The sequence below is a fragment of the Passer montanus genome, unplaced genomic scaffold, assembly GCF_014805655.1.
Source record: "Passer montanus isolate IOZ18808 unplaced genomic scaffold, ASM1480565v1 scaffold2, whole genome shotgun sequence".
NCBI lineage: Eukaryota > Metazoa > Chordata > Aves > Passeriformes > Passeridae > Passer > Passer montanus.
This window is the reverse complement of record NW_024366591.1, coordinates 9554079-9568893: the sequence shown is the minus strand read 5'-3', so window position 1 is coordinate 9568893 and position 14815 is coordinate 9554079. Positions and strand designations below refer to the sequence as shown.

Genomic DNA, 14815 nt, shown 5'->3' with positions numbered 1-14815 from the left:
TTGTCATTCATGTAAATGTCTCCTAAAGTCTGTGTTTACTATGAGGGGGGGGAAGAAAATGGCAGGATTATTTGCTTTACTGCAAATGCAGAGCTATGCATGTTCAAAAGTAGTCTCATCCCCTTCTGCACGTTTTGTTGTCACAATGCTTTTTCACAGAATTCAAAGTAGTTTTGGTTGCATTAAGCTGTATCTTTTCTTCCCTACCCTCCCTGGCTTTTCTTGTCCAATTTCAGAATATGTGATTTTAAATACATTGCACTGCTGATGCCTGCTCAGTAGATTGTTTTCAGGATGTTCCAATAGATCAGAATGTCATAGTCATTAAACCATATGTGGCATTCTGGCCACATAAGTCTTCCAGGAAGGTCAAGCTTTTCCTCTGAAAGTATTCGTGTTATGGAACAAGATTAAGATTCCCTTTGGCAGGGAAGAGGTCACAAGCAGATAACCACATAGGACACATCTGCCTAGCTCAGAATAGGTTTACCTCTGCTGTAGTTAGCTTATCTCTTGAAGTGGATAGGTTTATTTTTTTTATCTCTCATTATGTAAGGAGACTGTTTTGTTAATTAACATAAAGTGGATTAGGAACCTGCTGACTTCTACTTCACTTAACCAAAGGGGGGCTTGTTATGCATTGACCATTTGAGATGCAGTTCCGAATCTAAGTGGTTTGTGTGCAGTTCTTGCCATTGACACTTTTCAGCAAATGTTGAAGTGAGGGATGTGCATCTCTAACTGATACTGTATCACAATTGAACAGTGTTCAACAATTACTTAAAATTATAAGACAAACTGGGGAATTGTAGTTACAAGGGGAAGTTTCTTCATCAACAGTACTCAATTCTATATAGGGATGAAAAATTCACAGAACTAAATAACTGGTTCTTTAATGTCAGGTAAATATTAGTCAAGAATTTTGATGTACCTTGTTGCTTTTTGTATATTTTTGAGTTAGTTAATGTTGAAGAGTAGAGCACCCTCCCTCGGAAAGCAATAAATTAATTTAATCTTTCTACTCTTGCTGGTCAGCCATTCTCCTAAGACTGTAGCTTTGATCTGTTGATGGACAGAAGAGAATGTTTAAATGAAGGTGAAAAAGACATGTTAAGAAGTTGCTGAAACTTTTTTTTAATGAAATGTTTTTATGTTATCTTGGGGTTGTTTCTGTGCCCAAAAAAGTCTTTGAGGTCACTTCTGTGTGGGAGCAAGAAAATAATTATCACTGCTCAAGAGGGGAGAAGAGGTAAATTCTCTTCTCACTGAACAGTACAAGCAAAACTTAAGAGTTAAAATCTGTCACCAGGTTTTCATCTGTTAAGTACCTGCAGAAGACTTACTTACTGCAAAAGCTTACTTTTTATGTGACCAGTTCATCAGGTTCTGAAGACCCCACCTTAAATGCATGCAGTGCATTCCAGGATTCTAAAGGATGTAGCTGAATGAACTGTATTATGAACTTGTTTCCAGTGGACCTAGTGATAGCAGAGACAGCAAAAAGTCTAGAAACTGGGAGCTGCATAGTTGTTCTGTCAGTAGAATGGTTTTGATGATTGTCACCACTTTGGCTATTGTCATCTTCTTAGGATGGTATCGCTGTTGTTCTGTAGCATAGTTGCATGAAGTCAGTAGAGAAAGACATTGAACTTCCATACAATGATAAATTGCAGCTTTTTTCTAGAAATATCCACTTATGTTTCTCCATGGTAAGCAGAGCTTCCACTTGAATGTCACAGGAGTTGTGTAATTAAATTCTTTAAGATTTGTAAATATTAGAAAAAATAGTTTTTGAATGTTAGAAAAAGTAGGTTTTGAATTCTAGTGTGTTGCATTTAATTTCATGGCACCATGAATTGTTTGGTCAACTACTGATTACTCAAGGCATGCAAGTGTAAAGTAGCTGTGGTGAGAGAGCAGCTTATGTGTTTGTATTTGGTCAGTCTGTGAAATGCTTTACTGGATCTGCAGCATTACCTGGGCATAGGTTTGTTCCAAGGGCTAATCACAGGAATATATATCCCATTCTTTCTGACATGTACATGAATTGCTTATTAATATCCTGAGTTAAAAAGAAATGTTTTCTTTCCTCACTTCTTATCTGGTGGCAGTATTTGATGATGGTGATGAGAAGACTCTGAGACGCTCTTCCCTGTGTTTAAAAGGAGAAAGACATTTTGCGGAGAGTGAGGTAATTGAAGAGTTTTTATATTGTAACTTTTTATTTAGAAAAATTTGAAAGTGATGCTTTTATTACCTCAGTTTTTAGTATGTTATGTATATCCATGCTGCTAAAAACAAGAGCTATGCAAAGTGCAATCCACAGGGTCTGGTCTTTTTCTTCTTTAAAAGCAAGAAATACAGTTAGATTTCACCAAACTGTGTAAGTTAAGAAACAAAATCGGCATTTATCTTTTTCATTTTCATATTATTGATAATTTGTAGATTGTAGATCACACAAAAAACCTGTGATCACACAACTACTTTGCATTGTATAAAAAATTACCTGTGTTAGCGACAAAAAATAAGTGCAGTATGTTTATAACATGAAAAGTAATATAACTTATAACATAAAAAACTAATGTATGTGTTTCATGTACATCACAACTTTATGATGTTGTACGTAATAAAGTTCTGCTGCATTTTTGATGGTTAGACCCAATTTGTAATTGTTGATGAAACATAAATGCTTTTCTTCTAAATGGCCAATAATAAGTTGCTGTTACTTGTTTTTTTGACAACAGCTACCAGTATTTTGAAGCTGGTTCATGTCGTAGAGGTGATTTACACATTAAAGTATGCAAACATTTGTAGCACATTCCAAATAATTGGAATTTCAGAATGAGGGTTATTCCTTCATATTATGTAAGACAATCTGGACGGATGGGCAGATTTATGTAAACATGTTTGTTTATTGGACAGCTGCTGAAGATGGGGTTTTTTTTGTTCTACATAAGTATGCTGTTACTGCAGTCAGCTGAGTTTGTTGTTTGCATGCTGCATTCTTGTGAAGATTAAGGTATCTTCTAGAATCCTGAATCAGGATTAAACATATATAAAGGTGGGAGCCTAGTTAGATGCCTAAATCTAGATTCCGATAGAAATGCTATAATTTTAAAGATTGTGGTATTCCTTCAATTAATTCTTTGTTATTAATGATCAGCACAACTGAAGAATAGGTTTCTTCTGTTCCATAGATAGTATTTTAATATGGTTTCAGGAGTATTACCTTAGAGTGCATGGGTTGAAAATTGTGGTCTACATATATTGCTTTGTGACCTGTTTGGCTGAATGAGAGTAATTCAGATTGTTTTGTCAGGTTCAAAGAAACCTTACATTCAGATGACTGGTACTTGTTATTTTTATCATCTTTTTTGTCATCTACACTTGTGATGTTTTTTTCCAGAAGTCACTGATTTGAAATTCACTGTCACCAGCTCTGAATGAAACATGTTGTACATTTCTAATAATTACCTTGTGATTGCACAGCTACGCAGCGGGGAATATTGCATCTCAAATTTCTTTTGTAATTAGGCCAGTGCCCCACAGTTGTCTTGTTCTGATACTGCTTCCCAAGTGTGTGGTGTAGAATCTTTTAGAATGTCCACCACACTCAGAAGTAGTCATACATTTATTTTTAGATTCTAAAAAGCCAGTTTTATTGTCCCTCAGTCAATTCTGTCTGAGACAGAACACTTCTGAGATGCTTGTCGGTGTTGCACATTGAAAAATTTGTACATGACAAAGTTGAAGTCAGAGGACTATATTTAATTTGGAAGGCTTTCTGCCTTCTTGCAAAGAACAACAATAAGTGGCTGTACAAAAAATTATTGTGTACCAGGAGCTTCAAATCAAGAATAGTTATAGTTTAAACAGGTAACAGCAGGCTTAAAGAGAGAAGATACTGCATATCCGTGAATTCCTTCTGTTGGAAGATTCTTCCTGAAGAGGGAAAGTTCTTTCTCTCCCTCTTTTTGTTTTGATGCTGATACAGCATCAATTAGCACCCTCCCAATTATCAATACAGCAGCCTCTTTAAAATTGTTTCAAAATCTCTCTCACATATCAAAGTATGAATTACTGACAAAAAATTTAAGTTGTCATGTTTGCTGCTGTTGAGTGATCTTGCTGTTTCATTTCAATGGGGACCTTTGTTCATTTTTTAGTAGATGATTCAGTATTTAGTCTAATTATAGGATAGGCAGAAAATTAATCTGGTAAAGATGGAATATGCCAGGTGAGCAGAATACCTGGTACTTATTTCTCTGTGTTTTGATGGTCCAAAGGCAAGACTTCTGGGAAGAATTGTTTGTGTATGTTTGACAAAAGTTAATTATTCAGAGGTGCAAAGAAAGTGTTGAAAAAAAACCTGCAAAACAAAACACATTCCTTTTTTAAAATGTAAGTGTGAAATATGTACTTCTGTATTTCTTTCGTAATGAGAAAGTCTCTGTTGACAAAAATTGCTTCAGTGAAGCAGGTGGTTTGGAGAATAACTTATGCCAGCTTTTTCTTAGGTATATGCATATGTATTTTTTCATTTCAACAGACATTAGATCAGCTTCCACTCACCAATCCTGAACACTTTGGGACTCCTGTTATAGGAAAGAAAACCAACAGGGGAAGGAGATCCAATCATATGTAAGTTAAATATTTTGATATCTGTGCTGTGTCTAATCAATTCTGAAGTTTTCAGTGTGTGTCAAGTTTTATTATTTGCATGTTCAGGCTTCTCTTATTAAAAAAACAGGAGGCTGGATGAAAAATGTTTAGCACTCAGTTTGAAACTCAGGTTCATGTCTATTGTTGCATACAAGGATTTCAAGTTTTCATGCAATCAATATTTAAAATAGTACCAGGTATAGACAAGGGCTTTTCCTTGATTTAAAGTAAAAAAAACCCAAAAACAAAACAAACAAATAAAAACAACAACAACAACAAAAAACCCACCAAGGTGGCATCCCAAATAGAAATGTGAAATGTGACAATGAATGATATTGACAAACATCTCTGTGGTGTTGTAAATATGTTAGACTCAAGCTAAAATAATTACAATGCAGTCCTTGTGCAGCTGATAGGAAGTCTTTGTGGAAGGTCCCAGAATCCTCCTGTAGACCTTTGGTTTCTCAGTACAGGCTCTCTGAAGGGCTTTTAGAAATAGATGAACAGTATTACTGAATCACAGAATGGGTCAGGTTGGAAGGGACCACAATGGATCATCTGCTCCAAGCTCCCTGCTCAGGCAGCGTCATCCTAGAGCACCTGGCCCAGGGTCATGTCCAGGAAGTTCCTGAACATCTCCAGTGAGGGAGTTTCCACAACCTCTCTGGACAATCTAGTCCAGTGTTCCATCACCTGCACAATAAAGAAGTTCTTCCTCATATCCAGGTGGAACTTCCTGTGCATCAGTTTTTTTCCACTGCTTTTAGCATAGTTTGCAGCAAAGTTTACTGATATAAAAACAAAGTTCAAGATTTCTTAGGTGCCAAAATTCTTGGTAGCTGTGGTCTTGATAAACCAGTGTTATGTCGTCCAGTGCCTTTTCTTCACTGTTTGTGGGTGGGTTGTGAGGTTTTTGTGGGGGTGGGGCATTTTTGTGGGGTTTTTTTTTGCTTGTTTGCTTAAAAATTTTAGGTGTAGTGGTTTTCATGCTTGGGTTTTTGCACTTTCTAGTATCTTGAAATAAATGTTGCCCTGTATACGTAGAGGAGCTATAAATGTACTCAGAAAATTGTTGAGTTACTAATTTGTGAGGTAGTGAAGGAAAAAGCTCAAAAAAGCTGGCGTTACCACAGAGAATGTCATTGTAGCATCCTCGGGGTCTCTGACTGGGTTGTACAGGACATTATTGCATCAGAAGCAGCACACTTACCTTTGTCTCATTGTAAATACGGAGTTAACTGAGTTTAAAGACACTTACGCCAGTATCTGTGCAATTTGAGTTAGGAAGTAGTCTCTCCAAAATAGTTCTGCCTTTCTTTTTAGTCTTTGAGTTTTTTCTCTTCCTACAAGAGATTCTTGAGCCCCAGAAAGCAGCTTGAAGGACTTTAATATATTTGAAAAGAAACCATTACTTTAAAAAAAAAGGAATGTTAAAGGAAAAAAATAAAACAATGCTAAACCAAAACAATTATCATCACTGAAAATAACATAAATTTAAGATGGAGAAAAGGAAATTCTCCTTAAATTGTACATCAGTTGCCTTCTGTTACACAAATGGTAACTGAGTTTGTGGTTAGGGCTGGAGTTTGTACTCAAAAGCAGTTATGTGACAACTGGAAGATAGCTTTTGAAGTAATGGTGGTTGTGCTCATTGAAGATGCTGTATATTTTCTGAGGATTAACCTTTGAAGTGACTATTAAAAAAGATAGAGAGCATCAGGAGAGGATTTTTGGTTTTTTGGGTTTTTTTGGTTGCAAGTAATTTTAGTTGGACTAATTTGTGTATTTAGACTCCTCATATGGTTAAAACCAGGTGCAACTTTGTACTTGAACAGTCAAAACAATGAGCCAGAACCCTTTTAAATGAAAATGGATTTGTGTCTTGGCCCATCTACTTATATTCTAACACTTCATTCAATGTGAAGTTGAAAGTCATAGAAGTGCTTCACTGCACATCTTTAAAGAACTGTTTAAGGATAAACAGACTTTCTCTTTGCTGTTCATCTTTGTATTTGATGTTTCTTCTTCAGAGATTTGTCCTCTCTCAAAATAGCTTTCCATTCTGTGTGCTTGTTGAAGTAAAAGCATAGAGAGCTAAAGAGGGAAGACCAAAATAGTTTAGCTTAACATTGTTTCAAAACTACAAGTGCAACAGTATTTTTTTAACAGTGTTTCTGTAGGGAAGAATGGTTTCACTTTGAATACAGTGACTGTGCTTTTCTCTTCCTCCATATGGGTGCATGGTGGTGTTTTTGAGTTTTATGTGTAAATGTGCATTTCTGAGTTTGTAATGTTTGAATTGTTACTATAATATAATTATAAATACTTTATTCATTTTTATGCCAAAACACCTAACAGACAATTCAAGTTGCTGCTATTTATGTATCTTTAATAATGTGCTTTGGATCTCCTGTAATTACAATAAGCAAGTTTTGAATAGTTGAGTTTTAAGTCTCTTTCTGTTGTTTAGTCCTGAAGAAGAATCTTCATCCTCTTCCAGCGATGAAGATGAAGATGATAGGAAACAAAGTGATGAGTTACTAGGAAAAGTTGTGTGCGTGGACTGCTTCAGTGTGGATAAAAAGAAAGCTCTGTGGTTTCCAGCCTTGGTAAGTGTTTCATCGTCATTATAATTTTGTACAGCTTTTCTTGTTTTCTAAGCACTGAGAGAGGTGGAGCTTTTTTTTAATTTTGGTGATTTTTGTTTGAATTTTAGAATGTGTGTTTTCAAACTGGACTTGACAATAACAGTCAAAGGAAATATATCTAGATATGTTTGTTTAAAAAAAAGGGATTGCTAACATGGCCTTAGTTTTTCCAAACAGCTAGAACTTGTTGACCTAATTCTAGCTCAGCAGTGTATTCAGTACTATTGGACTAGAACTTCAGGGCTTTTTTCCTAAGCTATTGTACATCAATTTTCCAAATTACTGACTTTTATCAAGGAAGGAAATATAAAGTACTAAGGGAGGGGAAGTTTAGTGATTACATAGACATGATTTTTCAAAATTCAATATAAACACATTGGATAATAAAATCAAATCTTTTTTCTTGGTCACTACAGTAGGTAGTGGAATATTGACAATAAATTTACTTTAAAATTACACTGTAGCCTTTTGGTACCAGTATTTTTTTCTTCCTTTATTCTGTCTTAAAGACAGTATTTAAGAAATCAACTTCTAAAAAAATATCACAGACAGGCTAGTAATTGCATGTAGACTGATTTGGAAATTAATATATTTCTATATGTGGTGCCTTCTAGTACCATGCTTTTTAATTTTTATTTTATTTTCAATTGTAAATCATTGATTAATTCCTTCCTGGCAATGAAAGCTTAACATGTTGATCTAATTTCAGGGGGACTTGTGCTCTGCTTTTGAAACTATGCATACAATAGCATTTAACTCCTCTTAGTATGTGTAGTAGCTCTCAATTGCAGCATTCTGCTTGTCACCTGCTGTGTCTTGTAATGCAGTCCAGCAGCTTTCCAGTAGGAATTCTTTTGGGGAAGTTTGTGACAGAGAAAGAGTCACTGTAGTCTTTTTTACAAGAGAGAGGGCAGCATTTACAGCAAGGAGATACCATATTTACAGCAGATAGCTTTAAGAGAAGTTTTCAGTGATAAACAAGAAAAATTGAGATGTTTCTTTGCTGAAAGCTGTCATCAAGGGGATGCAGTATTACCTGCCTCACAGTTCTCTCAGAGAAGTGGTCAGTGAAAGTGGCTTGAGCAGTTTATGCCATACTGTTGGGTTTGCCTTTCTGGTCCTGCCCATGCCAGGTACCAGTTTCCATGGCATGTTCTCTGGAAAGGTTTGGGCTTGCTTGGCTCATGTGGTGCTGCTCAGGACAGTCATGGTCCCATACTTCGGAGGAGCTGAACTTTTGCTTCTGCTCCAAAAATATACTAAAGATAGACAATTATTTCTTTGGCTTTCTTTTGAAGATTGGAATAGCTTCCTGCAACAAATGAAAAGCAGTAGGGGGATAAAGTTTGAGGGTGAAGCTTGTTAACTCTGAAATAGCTTATCCTGGATTAACTCTTACTTCAGTAATCAGGTTTATAGCTCTGCAAACAAACATCATACTGCATTTAACCAGAAAAACTGTGCCAAAGGATAGATTTGTACCTCAAATAGCTGCCTTTTTTGGTTTGGCTTGGTTTTCTTTGTTATAATCCCCTTTCCAACAGCTATGCCTCTTGATTTTTTTACCCTGTGAGCAGGTTACCTCTACTGTATCAACAAAGTAATCTTATCTTATTACTGATAAAATTTGCATTAACTTTCTATTATGGTAATTTCATGAATAATGTCATGAAAATTCAGGTTTAGTTTGTGGAAGAATGTGTATCTCAGCATTATTTCTTATTAATGATATTATATGCAGATACTTTGTGTATAAGCACAGAGGGCATTGTACAAGTTTATTATGTCAAAGCAAGTTTAGGGATTAGTCTAAACCTTTACAACAAGTAACAATTAAGATTAGTAGTGGAAACCGAGTACTTTGGAGATCACGCCTATAACCAAGGAGATTATCACTTACAAATTTAGAACTGTAGAAGTCTAAATTTGGTAAAAATTACTCTGAGGACTCAGCAATTGACTGCATTATTTTAATCCTGCATACATGTCTGGGTTGGTGGGGTTTTTGTTTGCTTGTTTTCTGTTAGTTCTGTGGGGAAGGGGGGAGTACAGAAGGATCTGATGGTTGCTCCTTATGTCAAAGAGTGTGATTCAGTAAGCCTTAAAGCATTGCTGAGTTTTAATGTGTACTTAAAGGCTTTTGAAAGGTGCAGTGAGGAAATCTGCCTGCAGCATTTTCAGAAAATTGAGTTTACATAGGATCATCTCTTTCATCCTCCTATGACTCCAGTGGAGTTTGTTTTGCAAGGAAATTGAGAACTTGATTCAGGCAAAATTGTGGTGATGTTGCTTGATGTAAAAGCACTAGATGAGGTTATGGTAAGCTGTTTTCCAACCTCTGAATGGATTTCTGACTACTAAAATCTTGATGCTTCTAGAAGACCGGTAACTAAAGCCTGAAGAGCCTTTCTCATCTTTAAGAAGCTAAGAGTTTGCACTTGTCAGTTTAAAATAGAGGTTGATAATCATTATCTTTTACCCTGACATTGCAAGCTGTATCTCAAGCATAATTCCAGTTAGAAAGTTGTCATTTCCTAAAGTAATTTTTTTGTAGACCATAGAATACATTGAATTTTGGTACTTGGTCTGTTGAGTTTTATTTGTCTTGAGGACCATTTAGCCTATGTTTTGTGATAATGCAAGTCTATTTCCAAATCACTTCGAACTTTTGACTTTAGCTCCTAAAGTGCTGCATAGGCGGTGACCTATGAAAGGAGGGGGAAAAAACCCAACTTTTTTCCATTTAGTATCTTTGTATTTGGTGGAAAATTAAGGCAAAAATTGGTATAAGAGAGAAGAGGTATTTACCTGGGCTAACTTAGGCTACACTCATTTGCTGCTCCTTGAGATTTTGTAGCAGCCAGAATTTTCCTAACTTTCAGGGATCTATGCACATTATTGTTGCTTTTCTGTTGCATATCTTTGGCAATTCAATTTTTTTTTTAATTCTTGGTGCTTTTTGATTAGTGATTGTATCCTGGTTTAACAAAATTTAAATAGCTTTTAAATTTGCAACAAATAATATGTTGTCTCGGTGCTAGACTTGATTAGTCTACTTCTTGAGTTAAAGAACCTATCATAATAGTTGTACTTGAGGTGCTCTCCTCTCCTAGGCAGATTGCTTGTAAATCTTCCCTCATAAAATTGCATTTCATAAATCCTGTTAGCTTTTGGTTTTGACCCTGTGTATGATCACATCTTTGCCATTTCTAGAAGTTTTCAGAAAAAGTCTCTAAGTCAGGTGGCAGCACTTGGTGAAATTTCTGTCCTTTTAGGATGAGGAGTAGAATAAGCTGTAGAGGCATGACAGACTGACATTTTGTCAGAATGCTGTTCTTATGTTTCTGGCAGCAGCCTTCGGTTTCTCTCTAGGAGCGAGCATGACCTCATGCATTCAGTAATTTCAGGAGGTCATCTCTCCTGTGTTTTGGGGGATCTCACTTGCTCTCATCTCAGGGTTGCCAGCGAGAAATGAGCACAAAAGCTTTTAGAGAAGCACTGCTATTTACTATTACTCTCTTGTTTTAGCTTTTTCTCTCTAAACTTTGCAATTGTAATATCTTTGCAGGTGGTTTGTCCAGATTGTAGTGATGATATTGCGGTGAAAAAAGACAATATTCTTGTTCGCTCATTCAAGGATGGCAAATTGTGAGTAGGAATGTTGAGTTTGATAATTGAACAAAATGTATACCTCAAGTGAAATGTAGTATGAGATGTGTTGGTTAAAGTATTAATAGCATCAGTAAGCTCAGTGAGTTCCTGCCAAGATTTTTCTAATGTTTAAAAAACTGTTAACAGCCTACATGGTGATGAAATTAGTCTTGAACTTTGTCAGTATTAGTAATGGGATGCATAAATCTATCTGTCTTAGTTTTAATTTCATTGTTAAAATTGTGGCAAACACTGCTGTATTACGTGACTTCAAGAATGGCCTGAAACTCTTTCCTGCTGTGCTTGGAATAGAGCAGTGCTTTTCAAGGATGTGGCTGTAAGCTTATCCAGCTACAGAAGGGTCGGTGGGGATGTGTGCATGCCTGCACGTACACCACGTGCACACACAGAAATCCTCTTTCTTGTTTGAAGGTAGTAAGGCATATGTTTATCTCAGTCTAGACTGCAACTGCATCTTACTGTGCTCCTTGCAAAGAGCTGTAATGCTACTCAAAGTAGGAAAAAGGATAGAGAAGCATAGAAAACCAGACTGGTATTTGCAACAAAATAAAGAACTTCATGTTCTTAAACTCACAACAATAGAATTCTTTTTTCTAGATTTTAGTTTTTATTTCAAAAGTTGCAGCTATTTATTGTGCTTGGTTCAGTTCAACACAATGTTTTGCAAGAAGGATATTTAAATATTTAACAGTTTCATTGTGGTTTAATTACTTACTAAGTCTAGGGTATTACTTTACCATTTGATAGTTTTTAGGCATCAGTGCACATCACCCAAAGAACACACATAAGATGTGTGCACACGGGCACTTACCCAGCCCCCAGTCCTCCAGAGCTGCAATTCAGATTTGCTTCCTTGGTTGTAGACAAAGTAGAAATCAGAAAAATCAGTGCTTTGTTCTCACAATTTGAAAGTCTTTAATTTCATATTGACAATTTACACTAATACTCATTTATGTTTTAAGCAAGGTAAGGTTCTAAATTAATGTTAAATTCATGTGTGAGTTTAAAGTATTACATATGTGGAAGATTCCAGAATCTACCTCTTTGTGGAAGTAGGATGCTTTCTTTAGTATGCAGTGAATGCATATAGTTTAATCAATTTAATGTAAAAGTTTTGGTTTTAATCCACTGACTAACACTGCCAGACTAACACTATAGAATTGTCAAGGTATACTTCATATGCTTCTTACGTATCTTTAGTAAGTGTATTATAATCTTAATGGGAGCTTTGTATCGTATAGTTAGTTTACCTTTAAAATACTTTAATTTTTTTTAACACTTTCTAAATTCTGCAGTGTTTCTGTGCCAAGAAAAGATGTCCGGGAAATCAGTGAAACTTCACCAAAGCCTGACGCTTTGTTAAAACAAGGTAAAAATAACTTCCTGGGAGAAACACTTGTATGTATTTGCTTAGTTACATGAATTGCACTAAATCTCTGGCAGATTGATTCATGTCTTAAAGATACTAAAATATAGGCTCTTTTGTTACAGAATAATATAGTGAAGGAGAACACTTACGGAAAGTTAGAGGAACTACTTTTTTTTAAACAAATAAAACCTGACTGAGCAAAAGGCCCAAAAGCAGCATCCTACCTGCTCTGCACTAGCTTTAAGTGTAGGCATGTCAAATAGGCAAATATTGATTCTATACATTAGATTTTTCCTTTTGCTTTAGAACTTTATTGAATTATTCTCACAGTAGCACCCCTAACAGTTGTGAGTAAGTTGCCTTTATGAGCTTTGAAAATCTGGAATTGTGGGTGCATTTGAAAGTTTAAGCTTGCTTAGATTAGCTTGTGATTGTTTCTTCCTCCTTGCCCTCCCTTTTTGATGTATATAAACTGCAGTGTAAACCTGTTGGATAGGGGTTTCCTCAGTTAAATTTTCACATATGCCTTATGCAGAAGATCCTTGTTTGTGTCTGTAGACACTGACGTGGTAAAAATACTAGTGATATTTCCGAGTGCCTTGATGTGCAGAGAACACTAGGCCAGTTTGACGGGATAAGACAAATCAGGATGGACAACATGGAGTGGTTGTTGAGGATCTTTGAATCTGGAGAGGAATTGTTATTTAGCAGTCTTTCCTTCTTCTCTCTTCATTACTGTTTTTTTAATTGAAATATATGTGCAAACTGATACTTCCTGCAGTGCTAACAGAGGCTGGTTCTTTTACAGCTTTTGACCAAGCACTTGAATTCCGTAAAAACAGAACTGTTCCTAGTAACTGGAAAACAGAATTGAAAGAAGACAGCTCCAGCAGTGAAGCTGAAGAAGAGGAAGAGGATGAAAAAGAAAAAGAGGATAACAGCAGTGAGGAAGAGGCAAGTGAAGTTAGTAAAGGGCACAGATACACAGCTGATAAAAATTAGCAGGGGCATTTTAATATTGGGGGACATATAACAGGTTAACATAGGCATTATTGGGTAACTCACTCTTTCCCAGATCTGCAGAAGAATGCTCCACTCCAAGCTATCTCTCTGGCTACCCTGTGTAATGAAGCAGAGCTTGCAATCAAGGCATTAGCCCCCATGCACTCCACTTCCACCTTTCTTCTCTTTTTTGTTCTGCAAGTATGGAGCCCCCACCTCATGCTTGGTTTTCTGATCATGTGTTCTTTACCCCCAGCCTTCTGTCCTGAAAAAAAAAATCAAGATGAGAAAAGAAGAAAGTTAGTGGAAAGAACTTCATTTTGCAGCTGGCTGAGAGGCTGAAAGAGAAGCTTTTGAGCCTTTTACTTCTCTGTACCTTCCTGTGGTACTCTAAATCTGTATCTGCCATAATCACTTTTTTCTCTCACTAGGGTTTGAGAGCTGTTCTCTTAATTTTCTAGCAAGTACCAGTAATGCAGGAGACTTAATTTCCTATTAGTAGGGGAATTGTGAAGAAGAAACTGAACTGGTCTGGGTCTTAAATAGTTGTCAGGATCCTTAACTCAGTCCATCGCCCATGGATATTGTTGCTCAGGCATACCAGAAGATAGTGTTTCATCTTTTAGTCATTCTTTTCTTTAAAATATGTTGGGAGACTGCAAAAGTGTGAAGTTATGACTTTGTCACCTCTTCATGCTTATAATTTCTTTCTGCCTCCTCTTTAAGCTTTCAGAAGATTATCCAGCTCTGATCAAAAGTTTGCAAGGGCAGCCAGTGCTCTGCTTAGTATTTTGAGGAGCAAGGAATAGTTCCTTGGGCTCAATACAATTTCTGAACCTTGTCTGCGTGTTCATGTCCAGCCATGAACATGATGCATGTAGATAGGTTTGTGTCTATGCAGAATGACATATCATCTTTATATAGTGATCATTCCTGCACTACTTTTAGGTGAAAAACACAGATTCTTTAGCTATAGCATTTGTAAACATTTGACCTTGACTCTTTCAACACCTTCTCTTGAGCTCCTCTTAGTTGCATGTGACATTAATTGTTTGAGCTAATCTTTCCATGTGCTAGACATAAAGATTTCATCTCAGACAAATATTTTGGAATTTACTGTATCACCTCTTGTGATAATATCTTTTCCAGTGAACAGTGATTTCAGTTATTTGTTGAACTAGGAAGATTCTAAAACAGAGGCAATTTTTTTTTCACTTCTCTTTTTTCTTCTTTGCTCTCCATCGTGGTCAGTGGCACGTGTGTCTCCTTTCTACCCATTTTTGAGCAGTTTCTGCAGCTTCTTCTCTTGTTTTTGTTATTTTGTACCTATAACTCCTTATAGGTTATAGGTACAAAACTCCTCCTTATTATTTTGTACCTATAACCTATAATCAAGCAGCATTTCTTCCCAAACAGGTCCTGTGGGCCCACTCTTGGGACTTGAGCCCCTGCAGGTTGTTTT

At 36.3% G+C, this 14815-nt stretch overlaps 1 protein-coding gene across 5 annotated transcripts in view; it reads left to right on the top strand.

Moving 5' to 3' along the window:
* Window positions 1–14815, top strand: part of ARID4B (AT-rich interaction domain 4B) — a 90937-nt gene that overhangs the window by 39467 nt on the left and 36655 nt on the right. For 3 of the 5 annotated variants that reach the window (XM_039707121.1, XM_039707118.1, XM_039707119.1), the window contains exons 6-11: window positions 2112–2191; window positions 4550–4641; window positions 7133–7271; window positions 10879–10958; window positions 12278–12351; window positions 13160–13314. In XM_039707121.1, the coding sequence (XP_039563055.1) occupies window positions 2112–2191; window positions 4550–4641; window positions 7133–7271; window positions 10879–10958; window positions 12278–12351; window positions 13160–13314 (620 nt within the window). The remainder of the gene's footprint in view (window positions 1–2111; window positions 2192–4549; window positions 4642–7132; window positions 7272–10878; window positions 10959–12277; window positions 12352–13159; window positions 13315–14815) is intronic. The other 2 variants (XM_039707122.1, XM_039707120.1) reach the window with 1 other exon arrangement.